Source organism: Notolepis coatsorum (genome assembly GCF_963971535.1).
Source record: "Notolepis coatsorum genome assembly, chromosome: 17".
Taxonomy (NCBI): Eukaryota; Metazoa; Chordata; class Actinopteri; order Aulopiformes; family Paralepididae; genus Notolepis; species Notolepis coatsorum.
Window position 1 is genome coordinate 18,009,113 of NC_140181.1, and position 21,309 is coordinate 18,030,421.

At 45.5% G+C, this 21,309-nt stretch overlaps 1 protein-coding gene across 1 annotated transcript in view; it reads right to left on the reverse strand.

The window, feature by feature from the left end:
* Positions 1-660: 660 nt before the first annotated feature.
* Positions 661-21,309, reverse strand: part of fam120c (family with sequence similarity 120 member C) — a 98,921-nt gene continuing 78,272 nt past the window's right edge. Inside the window, exons 13-17 of the mRNA XM_084332569.1 lie at positions 16,605-16,814; positions 13,389-13,632; positions 10,907-11,042; positions 9,268-9,331; positions 661-7,991 (exon numbers count right to left, since the gene is read on the reverse strand). Of these exons, the coding sequence (XP_084188695.1) occupies positions 7,746-7,991; positions 9,268-9,331; positions 10,907-11,042; positions 13,389-13,632; positions 16,605-16,814 (900 nt within the window). The 3' untranslated portion in view covers positions 661-7,745. The remainder of the gene's footprint in view (positions 7,992-9,267; positions 9,332-10,906; positions 11,043-13,388; positions 13,633-16,604; positions 16,815-21,309) is intronic.

The window sequence follows — 21,309 nt, forward strand, 5'->3', positions numbered from 1 at the left end:
TAATACTTGTCCAGACCGCCTCCGGCTCCAACCCGTCCAGCCTGGCTCTGCGGCTCTGCAGATACCCCCTACTCGCGCGAGAGTTCAGGTTCAGATATATTCCTTTATTGATCCCTTGGTGAAATCCGTGCGTCATAGCAGCATGGTGGAGGGGAGGTACAGGTATGGGCAGGGTAATAGTAGAAAGATATAAATATAGATAATACAATTTGATCTGAATATAGAAATATGAGAACAATAAATAGTGTAAACACATTGTACAGTATACTTCATTACTGGTGACACAGGATAGTCCATGAGAATAGTATAGTCCACAAGCTTCATGATAGATGAAGAGGGATTCCATTCTCGTAAACAGATGTAATGCGATGGAATATATATTTTAGTTTGTAGTTTATTTGCAAGAGTATGGTTTCTCGGCATATACCCAGTTTAACCACCTGTACATTGTATATTACTGTTGCACTTTACTGTTACATTTGCACTCTGGTTGGATACTAAACTTATTTTTGTTGTACTGTACTTGTGGTATGATGATAATACATTTGAATCTAACCTAATCAGTGATTCATTCATCATTCTCACTCCCGAATCCATCACTCATCTCACTCAAAACCAGACCAATAATCGAGAAATAATGACCAGAGACACAGAAAGAAATCCTTTTTTTACTAAAAGAATAAATTTTATTTCAGCACTGTAAGTCATTTCCCAACCGGTACAAACATGACTGCCGTCTCTTTCAGACCGTCGCTTCCTGTTAGATCAGACCACCAACAGCCAGACAAAAAAGAAAAAACTGAAAAAAAAAACGCATTTTCCCCCTCGTCTTTCCACAAAGTTAGGTGCTTCCATTATGCTAACAATGATGACAAATTAAACCAACCATAATCATAACAGCAATAATGTTGATAATTATATAGTAATATGGATAATTATTATTTAAAAAAAATTGTTTACGCTGCACAGATAGTTTGGGTGGTCCTGTCTAACAGAACATGCACACGTTGTGACGGCATGAGGGGACAGATGATGGAACAGCCAGGCGGGGGGGGGGGGGGGGATGTCGAGGGGGGGGGGGGGGGGGGGGCTGGCAGTGTAGAGACAGACTTATCAGGGAGGCTTTTATTCAAGCGTGACAACGTTTTGAAGGTTTCTCTCGATATAACAGAACGGTTAACACAGATCTGGCAACTCCATTTAATATTCTTCTGTATGACAATTAATTTTTTCACACAATACATTTACTCTTCTGGTGCATTTAGGTTCTGTGTAACGTTGTTGTTGCTATGAGCTATAGAAGAAAAAAAAAGCTCCCCCATTTTTTCATTAAAACAGGGAGGCAATGCGTTTTTTTCCTTTCTCTCTTAACCACTGAACGCATCGCTTGTGACGTCATGGTGACCACTGGACGCTTGTGACATCATGGTGACCAGTGGACACTTGTGACGTCATGGTGATCAGTGGGTTGCATTTGCCCCAGAGACACTTCCGTCTGCTTTATCAAGCCTCGTCCGGCCTGAGGAGTGTCCTGGCTGAACACACTGAGCTCCATCTGCACCGCATCACACCCTCCTCTTAAAGAGGTCTCGGGGGAAACAGGACATCAGAGAGCTCAAAGCAAGACAACAAACAAACTAACTAACTAACAGAAGTAATGGATTAAAAACCAGAGGTTGATTGTTCCCTTAATTTCAACTGGTGTTTTCAACAAAACGGCCTAAAGTGTCATTACATTCTTGCTAAAAAGCCAATCTCAAAATCTGTGTTTTAGGGCAAATTCAGCCCACGCTGTCCTCACTGTCTCTGTCTCACTGTCCTCACTCTCTCTGTCCTCACTGTCTCTGTCCTCACTGTCTCTGTTCTCACCGTCTGTTCTGTCCTCACCGTCTGTCCTCATTGTCCCTGTCCTCTGTCTGTTCTCACCGTCTCTGTTCTCTCTGTCCTCACTGTCTCTGTCCTCACTATCTCTGTCCTCACTGAGCAGTTAGACTGAGCTGCTAGACTGAGCAGTTAGACTGAGCTGTTAGACTGAGCTGCTGTTAGACTGAGCTGTTAGACTGAGCTGCTAGACTGAGCTGTTAGACTGAGCTGCTGTTAGACTGAGCTGCTGTTAGACTGAGCTGCTGTTAGACTGAGCTGCTGTTAGACTGAGCTGCTGTTAGACTGAGCTGTTAGACTGAGCTGCTAGACTGAGCTGCTAGACTGAGCTGCTAGACTGAGCTGCTGTTAGACTGAGCTGCTGTTAGACTGAGCTGTTAGACTGAGCTGCTGTTAGACTGAGCTGCTGTTAGACTGAGCTGCTAGACTGAGCTGTTAGACTGAGCTGTTAGACTGAGCTGCTGTTAGACTGAGCTGCTGTTAGACTGAGCTGCTGTTAGACTGCGCTGCTAGACTGTTAGACTGAGCTGCTAGACTGAGCTGTTAGACTGAGCTGTTAGACTGAGCTGCTGTTAGACTGAGCCGCTAGACTGAGCTGCTAGACTGAGCTGCTTCAGGTGAGAACCAACCGGTACACAGACGGCGCGAGCGAAGCAGAGGGGAATGGCTACAACACAAGCCACCACGCACTTCATTAAACCACGCCTCCTAACCTGGCCAATCACATCGCTCGCTCTCTCCGTCCAGACACACCTCCTCCTACACCCCGCCTGTCATCGGCGTCTCCACGACAACAGCAGTGTAAATAAACATGTACTGTAACCACACATACTCGTCAGATAACTCACGCGTGCTGTAACGTCATAATATATATATATTCATACTCGTCAGAAAAACTGGTTACTTGGGGCAAACCATCGGTGTGGGGGGGTTCAGGGGCGATAGGGGGGATCTATGTGTACTTTGGTTCTCAGGTGTTCAGATGAGACGCTCTGCGCTGGAGCCGAGGATAACATGAGAATCAAACAGAGTGCAGACAACCATTCAGATTTAAAACGGGCAATACTTACTTACGTACATAATAATAATAGTAATAATAATAATGGTGAAGTGGTCTAAAGATGCCATATAAAATACAGGTAAGGAAAATCGCAATCATTACAGTTCAAATCTCTAGGTTGGCTAAGCGTATTCAGTACTAACTGAAGCGATGGTAGAAGGATTAGATTAAAGATAACATTAAAATAGTAACAAACACAATTTTGCACAATTTAATAAAACAGGTTTGATTTTTTTCCACTTTTTTCCTCCAGACTCTGGCTAGATACATACAGAACCTGATGATCAACGTTAATATATCCTTTACTGTTAGTTGGGTTGATTAAGGGGCGGGGCAGCCCAGAGAGAGAGAGAGAGAGAGAGAGAAAACGGCCAATAGAAATGGTCCTAGGGGCTGGCAAAGAGGGGGATAAGATAAGAATGAAACAGAATTGAAACAGAGGGGGTTGCTGTGCATCTGTCTGATGAGTATTTCTGAGTGTGAATGAACTGATGAGGCTGAGTCAGTGAGCATGAATCTGAGTGTGTGTCTGAATGTGTGTGTTCACTGAGTAAGTGTGTGTTCACTGAGTGAGTGTGTCTCTGAGTGTGTGTTCTAGGGGTGGGAATCACCAGAGACCTCACGATACAATACTATCGCGATACTTGCGTCACGATACGATAGTATCGCGATACTGAATATATCGCGATACGCTGAGTATTGCGGGGGGGGGGAAATCTTTTTTTTTGTATCTGAATGTGTGTTCACTATGTGAGTGTGTTCTCTATGAGTGAGTGTGTCTGTATGCGTGTTCACTGTGTGTGTATCGGAATGTGTGTTCTCCATGTGTGTATCTGAATGTGTGTTCACTATGTGTGTGTTCTCTATGTGTGTGTATCTGAGTGTGTGTTCTCTATGTGAGTATCTGAATGTGTGTGTTCACTGTGTGTATCTGAATGTGTGTGTTCACTATGAGTGTGTGTTCACTATGTGTGTATCTGAATGTGTGTGTTCACTATGAGTGAGTGTGTGTTCTCTATGAGGGAGAGACCAAGGAGGGCAGAGAAAGAGATGAAAGAACAGGGGGGTAGAGAGGAAAGGAGTCGAGAGAGGAAAGGAGTCGAAAGAAGAAAGGAGTCGAGAGAGGAAAGGAGTCGAGAGAGGAAAGAGGAAAGGAGTCGAAAGAGGTGGGGGAGAAACTGTGGCATAAAAGGGAAGGTTAGGATAACAAGCATAAAATCACTGATCATAATTATTACCTAAAATAACCAAAACAGACAGAGGACAGAAGAGGGAAACTACATCATGTATTGTGACTTTTTTTGTTTTTTTGTTTTTCTCCATACTAGCTAGTGTGTAGCTCAGGGTATAACCTCTACATGTCGTGTGTGCGTGCGTGCGTGTCTATACGACCGTGAGGAGTTATGTCTGTGTTGGCTAGAGTGGATTTGCAATGTCTTGAGTTTCCTTTGCGATTTGTTTTGCGCATCTGTCGCCGCTGAAAATGTGTTCCGGAAATCCGTTCATTATATGCAAACCGTTACTTAAAACGGACGTGGGGCTTTTTTTTTTAACGAGTCAGTAGAATGTGTTACCAAGACGATCTCCGAGAAACCGACAACCAACTCCACTGGGAACTGAAACTGCACCACATCACTTCAGCGCAAAAGCAGAGAGATCGCTGCTGGTAACAAATGCAACTGAGCTCACGTCCGCCTGTGTCCATTTGTATGGATGTATGCGTGTGTGTATGGATATATGTATGGATGTATGTGTGTATGTATGGATGTGTGTGTATGGATGGATGCATGTGTGTATGTATGTGTGCGTGTATGGATGTGTGTGTGTGTCTGTATGGATGTGTGTGTGTCTATGGATATGTGTGTGTGTGTGTGTGCGTGTGCGTGTGTGTAGAGTCCTGTTATCTGGCGAGAGGGCATCAGCCCCGGCTCCTCTGAAGCAGTATAGTTATCTAACAGTACTGTTGATACACAGACTTGTACTAATGTCTCTAGTTGTTGAAAGCAGTTTAAGTTTAAATATGACTCCTAGTAATTCTAGACGTTGGGTCAGTGGTGCTCTAGTCTCTAGTGTCGGTGTCTTGAGTCCTGCGGAGTCTTCAAACTAAACCTACAGCACTCTTATCGTACGCTTAATTCCTATCGATAACAGCTCAAATAAAAAAAAATTATAAAGATTCCAGACCTTTTGATTTGGTTTGGTATCGACAGTGGGGGAGGAGCCTCCGGTCGCGATGGACGCGTCAATCACTGCTAACGCTTCTGGAGTCTCGTAAGGGGCGGGACGTCTGACCAGACATCAACACATACTCCATGTTTTTTAATGTTTTTCTTCCTTCAAAACGTCATTTCATAAGAACTTTTTTTTTCTTTTTTTCTCTTTATTATTTCCATGTTGATTTTGTGGCACATGATATATATAGATATATAATCATAAGTCATCAACATAGATATATATAGATATATAATCATAAGTCATCAACATAGATATATATATAGATATATAATCATAAGTCATCAACATATTAAGAAAATAAGGTGCTTGTTGACTTGCCTTTCTCTTTTTAAAACATCACCAGTTCATCTCTGTCTTGATATGGTTCCTGTCGCCCAGGCAGTACCGTCTACTGCACTAACGTTTGCAATTGTGCTACAAACAATTGATAATAAGTAAATACTTGCGTTTGCCAGATGAAGTCTACTTTGAGGGAAACGTCTCATCATCTACTTTGACAACAAACAGAATCTAATAAAACATCTTCAGTGAGAATCTTTGAGTCTCAGATTGTGACAGATCTCTCTCTCTCTCGGCTGTCCTCTCCCAGCCCCGGAAACCCTCCGCCTGATTGGCCGAGTCGTTTCGGGGGAGGGGGGGGGGGGGGCTTAGGGGTAAGTGCTTCCTGTTGGTCTAAAGTGACGCGCTGGAGATCTGTCGCGCAGGGCGCGGTGCGACGCTGGGACCTACCCCTCGCGTCGCCATCGCCAGCTCGCCGGCTGGTCTCATCGTCTATATCCTCCATATTATCTGAACGATGCTTTGGGAATCACTACATCCTCCATATTATCCGAACGATGCTTTGGGAATCACTACATCCAAGATCTGCCAACGGTCCCCCGACCTGTGTCTTTCACACAGAGAGCAGGGAGTCGTTTGAGATTCAAGTCTTTACCGTGTGAACGCATGAGCCCAATCTAAAAGGGGAACGACCGCGTCCTCTCTCTCGACTGGGCAGCATTATTCTTTCTTTTTGGCCTTTAACTCCACAAGGTGCCTCAGAGTTTTCTTAAAAGTTTCATTTCATCTCGTTCTCTTTCCGTTTAACCTGGCGCTAGCCGGTCCAGTGTGGCTTTACGTTTTTAAAACAAAGTGCTCCTTCGTCCAAAACCACTGTTCACATTCTGACGTCTCTCCAATAGATCTATATCTAAAAACGTAATTTCTATAATTCAGAATGATTATAACTCAGGCGCAAAGGGGGTGGGGGGGGGCGGACGGTCAAATCCGCCCGTAATAGAGGGGCTTGTTCTAATTCATCCTGAAATACAACAATAAGTGCTCTCTGTTGGGATATACAATCAAAGCTTATGGGGGGTAAATGGGCAAGGGGGTGGGAAGATATAATAATTAATAATGCACTTTTGAAGGGGGGGGGGGGTAAGACCTTGCATACTTTGGGGCTTAAGGTGCATAAATTCAAGGGGCCTCTTAGCAGAGCACTAGGCTACGCTACGTACATCAAGCTAATCATGGTGGTGCATTAGTGCTCCAGTGATAGTCAATCAATCTATATAGGGGTTTGTTGCTAGCGATCACGCTAGTTCTCTGGGTGTTTTAGCAAAGTGGCTAATGGTGTCCTGTATCACTGTGACTAACACTAATGGTATCCTTTATCACTGTGGCTAACACTAATGGTATCCTGCAGGGTAAGGGGGGGGGGGTGGACATGGGAAAATTTTGCACAGAAATTAAAAACAGCACATTCGTTCACAAGTGACACCTTTTCCCAGCAGTTCCAACTGTACTTCCACCGTCAACACGAGTTCAACTCTGAAGAACCCTCTGAGAGCCCATGCAAGGCACTCCCTCCATCACTATGGCAACACACCACATAATCTACCATGTAACCATGGAAACAACATCCACTCCGAAACCGTGAGTTTAGAACGTCTGCGTGTGCAAAGGGTTAAACTACAAAAAGAAAATACAGAAAATATAAATTCAAACTGTGCACATCCCCAGTAAGGAGGAGGTTAGTGGGGGGGGGGGGGGGGGGGGGCTTCAAGCTCATTTTAATCTGAACGAGGGGGTTTCTTCTGGAGGGTGGGGCTTACAAACTCGCGGAGAAAACCTCTCATCGTAAAAGAATGTAAAACCACATGAGAAACTAAAAAAGGAGTTTACAACTAACTGCATCCGGCCAATCACACAGAGCAGCAGCGGAGGAGGGAGGGGCTTAAAAGTGGAACCCTCCCTCTTTCACTTCCTGGTCCGTGTCTAGAATCCTAAGAGGAGGACGGGTCACGCGTCCTCACACGCTGTCGCGGAAGATGTTTCCACGCAGGGAGACGTGTCTGGTCTCCCAGGTAACGGGGGAAACCATTTTCGAACGTTTCTATGACGACACAGACCCATCCGCTTCTTAACGTTTCTATGACGACACAGACCCATCCGCTTCTTAACGTTTCTATGGCGACACAGACCCTCCGTGTGACAGGCAGGCAGCTAGCAGGGCGGCTACAAAAATAGGGAAAGGCAGTGGAACACAGATCACTCTCTCTAGAGCAGTGCATCCTGGGAGGACGCGTTACTCCTCCTTCTGTAGCGCTCCGTCTGATGGGCAGTCGTCAAGGCAACAGGGGGCCTCCACCGCTACCCCCTCTGATTGGTTGCCTCTGCTGGCTAAGGCACACGGGATTGGCTGGGCCAGGGGGGCCAGGTCGAGGGCAGACGACGCTGAGCTGCCGTTCAGCTGCGGGGTCGCGACCTCTGTGGCGGAGCCCGCCTCCTCCTCCGAGGGTTTGGGGGGGCTGCTGGAGGGAGACGACGACGTCTGGAGAGGGACAGGGGAGACGGGAAGACAAGCAGGGACAATCACAGAGGGGGGCGGGGTAAGAGAGAAGGAGAGGAGAGGAAGAGAGCAGAGGAAGGGAGGAGAGCAGAGGAGGAGAGGAGAAGAGGGCAGAGGAGAGGAGAGGAGAAGAGAGGAGGGCAGAGGAGAGGAGAGGAAGGGAGGAGAGCAGAGGAGAAGAGGGCAGAGGAGAGGAGAAGAGAGGAGGGCAGAGGAGAGGAGAGGAAGGGAGGAGAGGAGGGAGGAGGAGGAAGGGAGGATATGAAGGGAGGAGAGGAGAGCAGGAGAGGAAGGGAGGAGAGCATGGCAGAGGAGAGGAGGGTAGAGGAGAGGGCCGAGGAGAGGAGGGCAGAGAGGAGAGGAGGGCAGAGGAGAGGAGATGGGAGGGGGGAGAGGAGGGAGAGGGGAGGGTAGAGGAGGGCAGAGGAGAGAGGAGAAGAGGGCAGAGTGATTGTGAGATCAACATAAAAGTAATGTGGAAAGAAGAGAAATGTTACAGGTATCTTCTGCAGGTTTCAAGTAAAATCAAAGCCTTACATTGAGTTCAATACTTGATTTGAATGCTTTTTAATACTTTGTAATACCTCACAGATATCCTTATACATATAGGCAATACAATTATATCTGAATATAAAGAGTATATAATAAAAAAATAAAGAGTATGTGCAGGTGAGGGTCTAACTGGCCTGATATACGCCATACGCTGTAAACCGAAGTAGTCTGTAGCCTAACTGGTCCCAGCAGGTAGCAGCTCTGTAGCCTAACTGGTCCTAACTGGTCCCAGCAGGTAGCAGCTCTGTAGCCTAACTGGTCCTAACAGGTCCCAGCAGGTAGCAGCTCTGTAGCCTAACTGGTCCTAACTGGTCCCAGCAGGTAGCAGCTCTGTAGCCTAACTGGTCCTAACTGGTCCCAGCAGGTAGCAGCTCTGTAGCCTAACTGGTCCTAACTGGTCCCAGCAGGTAGTAGTCTGTAGCTTAACTGGTCCTAACTGGTCCCAGCAGGTAGCAGCTCTGTAGCCTAACTGGTCCTAACTGGTCCCAGCAGGTAGCAGCTCTGTAGCCTAACTGGTCCTAACTGGTCCCAGCAGGTAGTAGTCTGTAGCCTAACTGGTCCCAGCAGGTAGCAGCTCTGTAGCCTAACTGGTCCTAACTGGTCCCAGCAGGTAGTAGTCTGTAGCCTAACTGGTCCCAGCAGGTAGCAGCTCTGTAGCCTAACTGGTCCTAACTGGTCCTAACTGGTAGCAGCTCGTTCCACTCACCTGTGTTCTGCTGGCAGGCAGCTTCTTCCCTCCCCTTCCTTTCACTGGAATCTCCTTTCCCCTTCTGTGAGGTCAGAGAGGGAAGAGTAACCAAACTACATCGTTAAGTAACAAGAGAATACAGCAGTGACTACATCATTAAGTAACATTCTGTCTAATTATTACAGACTGATTTCCAACCGTAGAAGACTAGCAACAATAAGGCTGGCTAGGCATAACGTTAGCTTCTAGCTTCACTACGTTAGCTTCTAGCTTCACTACGTTAGCTTCTAGCTTCACTACGTTAGCTTCTTCTCGACACTGACGAACAGTAGAAAGGCGTGGCAACCAGTGGAGTGTCTCAGCCAATCACAGCACGACATCAGGCAATACGCCACGCTACTGGGCGGGGTTTGGAGGACGCGGTTCAACTAGTAGGGCAGTGAAAATAAATATTGAATAGTTCCATTTGAATCAAATCGATTCTTAAAATCCGAAGATTTATCTTTTCTAGTAATATTAATTATTAATTAGGGCGTTTTCTCATTAGGAACAATTGCTCCGTTCCGTCCCGAGAGCGATATGAGGCGCGCTTGTTTCTGACGGAGAATGCGTCCCAGCTCGCTGCCCACCTCTCCAATCCCGACTGGATAACAGGGCTAGCATATATAGACTCATTCTCTTCTTCTAAACTACATGCTATACTATGTTATTTGATACTATCTTGTCTAGCACAGTCTCTGGAGCGTAACAGTAAGAAGCATTTTGTATGAAAGTATTCTGTACTTCTGTATGACAACTATTAAAGAAACTTGAAACTTGAAACTAGACTTTGTGATATCGGCAAATATTGTATCGTATTGTGATGAAACTGGTGATTCCCACCACTACTGTTCACCAGTGTATTGTAATCTGGTGTGATTTTGCGCAAGCTCTCTTATATGCTGTCTCTTTGCTTTTTGCGCCTCTTGTCCCGTGGCGAAATAAATTGGGTGGCGGATTTGCGGTGCGGAAACATATGGGTGATTTTGCGCAAGGCTCCCACACTCGCGCCCGTATTCCAATCCGCGCAATAATATTCACAGGGATATGTCTCGTCATGCGAAACAAGTTCCCAATGCATTGTCCCGTGGGATTATGCGCCCCGCGATGAAATTAATTGAGGGGCGGATTTGCGGTGATGGCGAAATATTGCCAAGTAGTAGAGAGAGACGTTAAGCGCTCGGCTGAATTGAAACACAGCTTCCCTTGTTGGAGCAGGTTTTACAGACTCTCACAATCCCAAACGGACCTAAATAATATTTTTAAATTGAAGTATGAATACAACTCTATTCTGGGCAGAAGCACTTGTTACAGCAAGCCTCTTCCGTGTTTTGGTACAGTTGTTTTCACATTTGCAATCGTTCCGTCGCCGGGGGGATGCTGATTCGCTCCCCAAACCATCTTTTCAAGTGGTCCCGATTATCCGCCCCCGGGGACGGAACGTAGTGTTCTCATTACACTACTTTTGGGGCAATCGTGCTCGGACTCGGCCCCGGATGCCTAGTGAGAAAGCACCCTTAGTCAATCAATAGATTTTCTTTAATGTGTTAATCACATGATTTTGCTTGCATTAATCTCGTTAGTTAGGAGTATTGAAAAGACTTGGGGGTGGTCTTACCCTTTCCCTGCTCCCACGGACACCACCTGCATGTTGAACCCCCCTCTCCCACGGATTGGTTTGTTCCCAGCCCACTGTCCGACCACCATGCCGGCTATCTCCAACTTCCCCCCCTGGGGGGGGATGGACTGAATACCTGATGGGGAGAGAAGAAGAGAGGGTTGATGATGAGGGAGGAAGAGATCGATGATGAGGAAGGAGGAGATTGATGATGAGGGAGGAAGAGATCGATGAAGGAGGAAGAGATTGATGATGAGGGAAGAAGAGGAAGAGATTGATGATGAGGGAAGAAGAGGAAGAGATTGATGATGAGGGAGGAAGAGATCGATGAAGGAGGAAGAGATTGATGAGGGAGGAAGAGGAAGAGATTGATGATGAGGGAGGAAGAGATCGATGATGAGGGAGGAAGAGATCGATGATGAGGGAGGAAGAGATCGATGATGAGGGAGGAAGAGATCGATGATGAGGGAGGAAGAGATCGATGATGAGCTTTGATTAAGCTTATCAGGGACAACCTCAAGAGTATTTGTCTCAGATTTTTATACACTATTTTTTTCTTATCTACTTTTTCTCCCCATTTTCTATTTTTCTCCCATCCCAATTTCGTATTATCCAATTCTACCCTCCCCTGTCTCGAACGTTGTTAGACCATGCCTCCCACTGGTCGGCTGCAATGTGGACGAAGCCTTGCATCATGTGTCCCCTCTGGTACACGAGGAGGCAGCCGTCGCATATTTTCACCTGCACAGCGCGATCTCTCAGTGGCGAGGAGTAACGCGTGGTCGGCTCACGCTGCCCCCGATACTTCCTGATTCTGCTGTACAGGCGCACCAACCGACCTGTAGGAGTCGCTGTCCACAACGTCCGATCCCCACCCACCGGCTTTCCCACCCCCTAATACTGCCAATTGTATTAGTATGAACGACCAGCCAAGCCGGTAGCAACGGCGAGAGCTGGGCTCGAATTTTTATACACTCTTAACCTCTTAATTCTTTCTCTGGGAATGGGATATGGCTATGTGCTGCCATGCATTAAACCACTGGGGTCGGTCACATTTTTTGCAGGGTTATAATATTTTCTATATTATAGCTATGGATGCAATACTATGGCCCATTTGGCATCGAGTATCTATCATTCAAGATGTGAAAAAGAAAGAATTTTTCCATACATACATACCGGTACATTCCCGTTTTATACCGTGGTGAATATAAGTATGGTTTTAGAGCGGTTTAGGGTAATTCCTGGGAGGCTAGTAATAGCCCGATACATGTATTATATTAAATCCATTAGCATTTCGTCCCTACACACGCTACACTAAAAAATTCAAATGCATATGATCGGTATTATGTTCCATCATGAAAGCATGAAAAGGGGGGGGTCGTTTCTGATTAATTAAAAAATTTTAAACTTCGATTATTTTTTTTATGTTCGAAGCTTGTGCCATCGAACGAAGCTTCGAAGTATTTAAGACAGCCCTACCGGCATCCATACAACAAAGTGGGGGGAGTGGGGGAGGAAATGTCTTTTGTGGTGTTTATTTTTACTCTGTATTTATTATTATTTCTGTTATTGTAATTAATATTATTGAAGTATTGCATTGTGATGTCTTATGTATTATTGTATTGTGTTTTGAAAAAAGGAAAATAAAAAAAGGTTTGATTAAAAAATTATAATAATAATAGTTTCTGCGAATATCATTTAATGACGAAAGATATAACGGAACGTAGACCAATCACTCATATTGTCTGGGACCAAAATCGGTCACGCCCCATTTTGCGCGACATCAAGGCTTTTTTTTACCGTCAGCGTTTGGGAATTTCATGTCGACAGGTAGATGAAGTGAAATTATACTTATTTTAGAATATAGATATCAAATTTCATGAGTATTCATCTATATTTAGTCATCTAAAGACTATTAGATATGAACCTATGTACCCGTAAAAAGTGGGAATCTCTAGAATGTGTTTTGGGCGACGGTGTTTACGGAAGTGCGGGTAGCCTCTCAGGTTGACGTTATACTATAACTTACACAACACTTTCTGTTGTCAGTAGATGGCAGCATTGGTTTAAAATTAAAAGGTGAAAATGTGAAAACTACTAAATGAATACAATTCCCAAGACCTTTAGCACAGGTCACAGGTCACAGGTCTATTCTTTGACGCGATCTGAACAGCGTTAAACTATTAATGGGACCCCGAGTACAGTGATCGAGAATGGTCACCCAATTATCTTAACAAAAGTGCATCATTAGCATTATGTTTATTGTCTAAACGGGAACATAATGGTACAATTTAAGATTTGAATGTTATCCGCATATAAAGGACAAATAAAACATCGTCAATTTGTAAGAAACCTCAATGAAAACGGCGCAGGGTAAGTTATATTCGCTATTGTTATGAAAATGTGATAGAATCCTATAAAAATGTGGACGCATTTGGTCACCGTGACGTTATGTCCCCTTGTTACATAAGGCTCTACATACCTGGGAAGGCTCTCGGTCGGTGCTGGGCCAGGTGGTGAGGATGATGAGGGTGATGATGATGAGGAGGCATGTTTCCCATCGAACGAGGGGGGTATAGGGGGGGCATGGGGTAGAAGGGGGGCACCATGGAGGGGGACAGGAAGGCGGGGGGTGGGAGGGGCGGGGGAGGAGGAGGAGGCCGGGATAGGTTGATGCCCTCGAGGATCGCCTGCCGCATCTTCTCCACCCGGGAGACCAGCTCCTCCTGAGGACAGAGAGAAACCAGTTAGAGACCAGCTCCTCCGGAGGACAGAGAGAAACCAGTTAGAGACCAGCTCCTCCTGAAGACAGAGAGAAACCAGTTACAGAGACCAGCTCCTCCTGAAGACAGAGAGAAACCAGTTAGAGACCAGCTCCTCCTGAAGACAGAGAGAAACCAGTTAGAGAAACCAGATCCTTCTGAAGATAAACCAGTTCCAGCGGCTCCTGAAGGAGAAACCAGTTCCAGCGGCTCCTGAAGGAGAAACCAGTTCCAGCTGCTCCTGAAGGAGAAACCAGTTCCAGCTGCTCCTGAAGGAGAAACCAGTTCCACACCAGATCCTTGGTAGAACAGCACGCATCCCTCCAACATGATTAATGACTCTAGCCTGCTTTATGTTTCATCATGTTACTATAACAATGTTGGGGTTTGAGTCAAATTATTATTGCTTTGGTGAAGTGATAGTTATTGCAGGTGAATGTGTGTGGAGCAAATGTGCTGTTGTCGATGGTTATCAGAGCTTGGTGAGTACCTGTCTCTACACACCTGTCTCTACACACCTGTCTCTACACACCTGTCTCTACACACCTGTCTCTACACACCTGTCTCTACACACCTGTCTCTACACACCTGTCTCTACACACCCGTCTCTACACACCTGTCCCTCACATGTCTCTACACACCTGGCTCTACACACCTGTCCCTCACATGTCTCTACACACCTGTCTCTACACACATGGCGCTACACACCTGTCTCTACACACCTGTCCCTCACATGTCTCTACACACCTGTCCCTCACATGGCTCTACACACATGGCTCTACACACCTGTCCCTCACATGGCTCTACACACCCGTCTCTACACACCCGTCTCTACACACCCGTCTCTACACACCTGTCTCTACACACCTGTCTCTACACACCTGTCTCTACACACCTGTCTCTACACACCTGTCTCTACACACCTGTCTCTACACACCTGTCTCTACACACCCGTCTCTACACACCTGTCTCTACACACCTGTCTCTACACACCCGTCTCTACACACCTGTCTCTACACACCTGTCCCTCACATGGCTCTACACACCTGTCTCTACACACCTGTCTCTACACACCTGTCTCTACACACCTGTCTCTACACACCTGGCTCTACACACCTGTCTCTACACACCTGTCTCTACACACATGGCTCTACACACCTGTCTCTACACACCTGTCCCTCACATGGCTCTACACACCTGTCTCTACACACCTGTATCTACACACCTGTCTCTACACACCTGTCTCTACACACCTGTATCTACACACCTGTCCCTCACATGGCTCTACACACCTGTCTCTACACACCTGTCTCTACACACCTGTCTCTACACACCTGTCTCTACACACCTGTATCTACACACCTGTCCCTCACATGGCTCTACACACCTGTCTCTACACACCTGTCTCTACACACCTGGCTCTACACACCCGTCTCTACACACCTGTCTCTACACACCTGTCTCTACACACCTGTCCCTCACATGTCTCTAACCCTAACACATGTCCAGCAGTGTCAGTGTCTCTACACACCTGTCCCTCGCACCTGTCCAGCAGTGTCTCAGTGTCTCTACACACCTGTCCCTCGCACCTGTGCAGCAGTGTCTCAGTGTCTCTACACACCTGTCCCTCGCACCTGTGCAGCAGTGTCTCAGTGTCTCTACACACCTGTCCCTCGCACCTGTGCAGCAGTGTCTCAGTGTCTCTACACACCTGTCCCTCGCACCTGTGCAGCAGTGTCTCAGTGTCTCTACACACCTGTCCCTCGCACCTGTGCAGCAGTGTCTCAGTGTCTCTACACACCTGTCCCTCGCACCTGTGCAGCAGTGTCTCAGTGTCTCTACACACCTGTCCCTCGCACCTGTGCAGCAGTGTCTCAGTGTCTCTACACACCTGTCCCTCGCACCTGTGCAGCAGTGTCTCAGTGTCTCTACACACCTGTCCCTCGCACCTGTCCAGCAGTGTCTGTGTCTCTACACACCTGTCCCTCGCACCTGTGCAGCAGTGTCTCAGTGTCTCTACCAGGGTTTCCGTTAGAAAAAATTGTTGTCGGTCTCCGTGACCTGCAAGATTTCAATCTACCGGACAAATGAGATTAATTCCGGTCATAGTTTAGAATAAAGAATGTCATCCTCAAGGCATGTAGATTTATAATATTATTACTTAAAACTAGGCTACTTTTGCGTATACAGTCATTAATTAATATATTCCAAATAAAATAAGTCCCTCGATACTCCGTGCTGCTGCTGACTTGAACTAAAATAGACCGCGTATGTGGGCAGTCGGTCCGACACTAAACAGCAGTCTGTTATAATCACATTTTTATGAGCTAACGAATTCCGTTATATTGGACATTTGTATTAATTATATCAAGCGAAGAACTGAGAAAGCAGAGAGACGGCAACATTATCGTGGTTTGCGTGACGACTCTCTCCACCTCGCAACGACTTATTTGCAAAGAGTATGGCGCTGCAGAGAAGCTGATTCAGCTGTTATTGGCTCTTTTCTGGGAACCGCACAACAGCGCCCCCCACCCAACATTGGCTGAAAATGGCCGAATTGGAGTACTGATGGAATACTGCATTGTGCCGTTGCCTCTCTGGCTCTGCAGCTTCACATGCACTCGCACACCCAGCACTAAGCTCTCGCCGACAACGTCGTTGTCATTATTAGAAGCAACGAGGAAACAAATGTAATGATCGTTTCGTTCATCGCATAGGCTATTTAATTTTAGCCTATTTTAATACAATTCAAATAATCAAATTGTGCTTAGACTCAGGGAATTATTTTCACCGGACATTAAGACCGGAGATATTAAATAAGTCGGACTTCAACAGATTTTGCCGGTCAAAAACCGGTAATTACCGGCTAACGGAAACGCTGGTCTCTACACACCTGTCCCTCGCACCTGTCCAGCAGTGTCTGTGTCTCTACACACCTGTCCCTCGCACATGTCCAGCAGCGCCCCTCTGTCTCGGGCAGCCCGGGCCAGCTTGCTCTGGAACAGCTTGCCGTCGAAGAAGCCCCAGGGGCAGCAGTGTTCCCACGGTAACGGCTGGCCGCACACGTCGTTGACGAAGAGTGCTGTGTCGACGCCGGCCATGAAGAGGGAGGCGAGCTGCACCCCCCGTACATCCAGCTTCTCCACCTGCAGAGTGACATACTGTCATTAATACACCACCCAGCTTCTCCACCTGCAGAGTGACATACTGTCATTAATACACCACCCAGCTTCTCCACCTGCAGAGTGACATACTGTCATTAATACACCACCCAGCTTCTCCACCTGCAGAGTGACATACTGTCATTAATACACCACCCAGCTTCTCCACCTGCAGAGTGACATACTGTCATTAATACACCACCCAGCTTCTCCACCTGCAGAGTGACATACTGTCATTAATACACCACCCAGCTTCTCCACCAGCAGAGTGACATACTGTCATTAATACACCACCCAGCTTCTCCACCTGCAGTGACATACTGTCATTAATACACCACCCAGCTTCTCCACCTGCAGAGTGACACTGTCATTAATACACCACCCAGCTTCTCCACCTGCAGTGACATACTGTCATTAATACACCACCCAGCTTCTCCACCTGCAGAGTGACATACTGTCATTAATACACCACCCAGCTTCTCCACCTGCAGAGTGACATACTGTCATTAATACACCACCCAGCTTCTCCACCTGCAGAGTGACATACTGTCATTAATACACCACCCAGCTTCTCCACCAGCAGAGTGACATACTGTCATTAATACACCACCCAGCTTCTCCACCTGCAGAGTGACATACTGTCATTAATACACCACCCAGCTTCTCCACCTGCAGAGTGACATACTGTCATTAATACACCACCCAGCTTCTCCACCTGCAGAGTGACATACAGTCATTAATACACCACCCAGCTTCTCCACCTGCAGAGTGACATACTGTCATTAATACACCACCCAGCTTCTCCACCTGCAGAGTGACATACTGTCATTAATACACCACCCAGCTTCTCCACCTGCAGAGTGACATACTGTCGTTAATACACCACCCAGCTTCTCCACCTGCAGAGTGACATACTGTCATTAATACACCACCCAGCTTCTCCACCTGCAGAGTGACATACTGTCATTAATACACCACCCAGCTTCTCCACCTGCAGAGTGACATACTGTCATTAATACACCACCCAGCTTCTCCACCTGCAGAGTGACATACTGTCATTAATACACCACCCAGCTTCTCCACCTGCAGAGTGACATACTGTCATTAATACACCACCCAGCTTCTCCACCTCAGGGCTCTACACTAACCTTTTTCACTAGGGGCACAGGTGCTCCTAAATGAAAAAATTTAGGAGCACACAAAGAAATTTAGGAGCACCCAAAAATATTTAGGAGCACAGTGAAAATATTTCAAGTAACAGAGTTTATTTTTTTTTCAAAAATAAATGTATATTTGTACTGTGCGTGCATGTGTGTAAATTAGCTCTTGCTACAACCCTGCATGTTTACATTTTGTATTTTGTACTTGATGTTCATTAACATGTGCTGTCCCTATCAAATAAACTATCAAATCAAACTACTGCTACAAAAGGTTCAGTCACTTAACTTTAGCCCCTTTTATGCATACAATGCCTATGTTTTGGCTGTGTTGCTCTTCTAGAAAAATAATCCTTTCAGGGTTGCCTATTGAAATACTGTACACTTTCCTACTGTACACTTTCCTGATTAATTGAAAATGGGGGACCCTGATGTAAACAAGACGAAAGTCTTTCTCTGGTCTGCATCCCCTTAACAATTGTGTGTATTGAGCTGTACTGTATTGTACCCATTCTGCAATCTGTTAATAAAGTTTTCAATCAATCAATCAATCACACCTCCAGTACAGAAACATTGTTTGAGTTTGCGTGTCAGGTAGACCATTGATTGACAGTCGAGTCTGCCAATTACATCACATCGCTTGCACTCCGGCGCTGCAGCTGGACCCATTGCCCACCTCTGCTGTTGATAACGCTAGCCAAGTTATTATACACACAGATACACAGTGGGCCAGTGACTTTGGTGTAGGGGTGTAACAATGCATCGATCCTAAGGGGGAAATTCAACTGCATCGATTTGAAAATGTTAGAATAGATTATCGCAATTTTAATGTGTACACGTTATGTTATTGTCATGTCCGTTACAGCCAACACACCGACATACGCTACTGCATCAACGTTATGATTAACAAAGCAAGGCATTCGTTTGGTTGCATTAACGTTATATTACTATTGCTATCGATAAATCTAGGTGTTCTAAAATCTATTGCTATTGGTAAGAGAGAGACTATAATAAGTTGGTGTCTCGGAAAACGAGAGCCCTGATCGCGGAGTTTCAGGAAGTAAACAAGCTAAATGAGAGCTTCCGATTGGTCATTTGCTTTATTTCCCATGAAACCAGTCACTTCACTCTACTGTGATTGGACCGTTGGCTTGAGTGCAATGTGGGACTTGTAGTTTTTTAACGATCTCGCAGAGGAGGAAAAAAAAGACGAGAGAGGCTATAATCTGTATTCGCACAGCGTGCGCGTAATTGATTTTTACGGTTCGCATACAAATATTTTTAGGGGCATATGCGAGCAATTTGGTCGCACTGTAGAGCCCTGCACCTGCAGAGTGACATACTGTCATTAATACACCACCCAGCTTCTCCACCTGCAGAGTGATATACTGTCATTAATACACCACCCAGCTTCTCCACCTGCAGAGTGACATACTGTCATTAATACACCACCCAGCTTCTCATATGTGAATAAATGTGGTTATCTTTGAACCTCTGTTGTCAAGCCTCGTCAATATAATACCCCCCCTTTCCTCACTAATTGAACTGGTGTCATGGAGTCACTCCGCTGTGAGCGTTTCCAGGGTTAGCGGCTAATGCTAGTTAACTTAGCGGCTAATGTGGACATGGCAAGGATGCAAAGCATGTTAGACACATTGGACATTGCTCGCGCTGGTCTGTGTCTATTATGAAATGACACTTGCGTGTCATTTAAGGTCGTTCCACGTTCCATACAACATTGTCAACATTTCTATATCAATAACTAAAGGTGTGCCACAGGGTTCAATTCTAGGTCCTGTCCTCTTCACTATTTATATTATTGATATTGTGTCTTCGCTGAATGGTAAATGAGGGAAACCTCAGTTGCTTTTTGAGTTTAAATAAAGGTTTGAAATGAAAAATGTAAATGCTACTAGAATGCTGCGCATTTCCACCCAACATACAAAATTCCACAGGGTGGGAAATTAACACCAGCCCACCAATCACACGCTACCTGGTCAGTAGTGTCATCAGCTCTAGTATATCAACTCCTCCCCTGGTCTGTAGTGTCAGTAGCGTCTGTAGCGCCAGCTGTGTCTGTAGCGCCAGCTGTGTCTGTAGTGTCTGTTGTGTCAGTAGCCTCTCAGCTCTAGTATAACAGAACACTGTCTCTGGTGGATCCAGTCTGAACTGCAGCTACTCTGGCAGCACACAGGGGATTAAAGCAAAAATCTCCTGACTGAACTTTTTTTCAGGCCAAGTCATATTCTTATTTTAACCTCCACTATATATATTTATTTAATAGCGTTAGCGTTTTAAGGGAACTAGATCATTTTGAACATCTTTTCTATTGCCAGTTTGCTTTTACGTAATATCAATGCCGTTTTCAATTCATTAAATTAAACTGATTGCAAGGGTCGACTGACTTTGTCATACAAATAAACAAATCTACATACTGTAACTTTTCAGTATAGTGTATAGTTAAAATTATGTATCGTCTATAGCTCAAATTCAGTATTGTGTATAGTTCAAATTCAGTATTGTGTATAGTTCAAATTCAGTATTGTGTATAGTTCAAATTATGTATTGTCTATAGTTCAAATTATGTATAGTTAAAATTATGTATCGTGTATAGGGCAAATACAGTAAAACGATAACATTTTAAAACTCTGTCCTGTAACATTTTATATGTTTAAACTTTAAAGAGAATGTAGCGTAGATCAGCCTATGATTTATGGTAAAGTCATTTCCCTTCTTCAGGCAAAGACATTCTTATTTTAACCTCCACTGTATATCTTTACTTAATAGCATTAGCTAAAAGGAAAAGACAACCCGTATCAGGGTCTGACAGCACTACAATTACATTTTCATATCATAACAACAGGCTGAGACTCACCGGTAGAGCCGTCGCGCCGCCGCTAACCCTTCAATAAGCTTTGTGGTCCGGGCATGAATGTGTCCATACATCCATTTAGTTAGATCTCATCCAACACTGTCTGAATGTATCTTGCAATTATTATACATTTCCGACGACAAACTATTAGTGCAATCTGGTCTCTCAAGTCGCTGCGCCCTGCCGATTGCTCGCCAATGACTATGCTTGGCGTGGCATTTGACGATATTTGACGCCTCTGATTGGCTCAATTTAGTTTCAATCTGTATGCATCTACAAATCATATTATACCAGGTTAAAATCCGTCACGACTCCGAATCAAATGACGGAACTCCGAATCAAATTGACGGAAATCCGTCTCAAGATGGAACGCTTTAATGCCTGAGCACATTAACAGTAGTAGGTGGTGTAGTGGTTAACACTGTCGCCTCACAGCAAGAAGGTCCAGGGT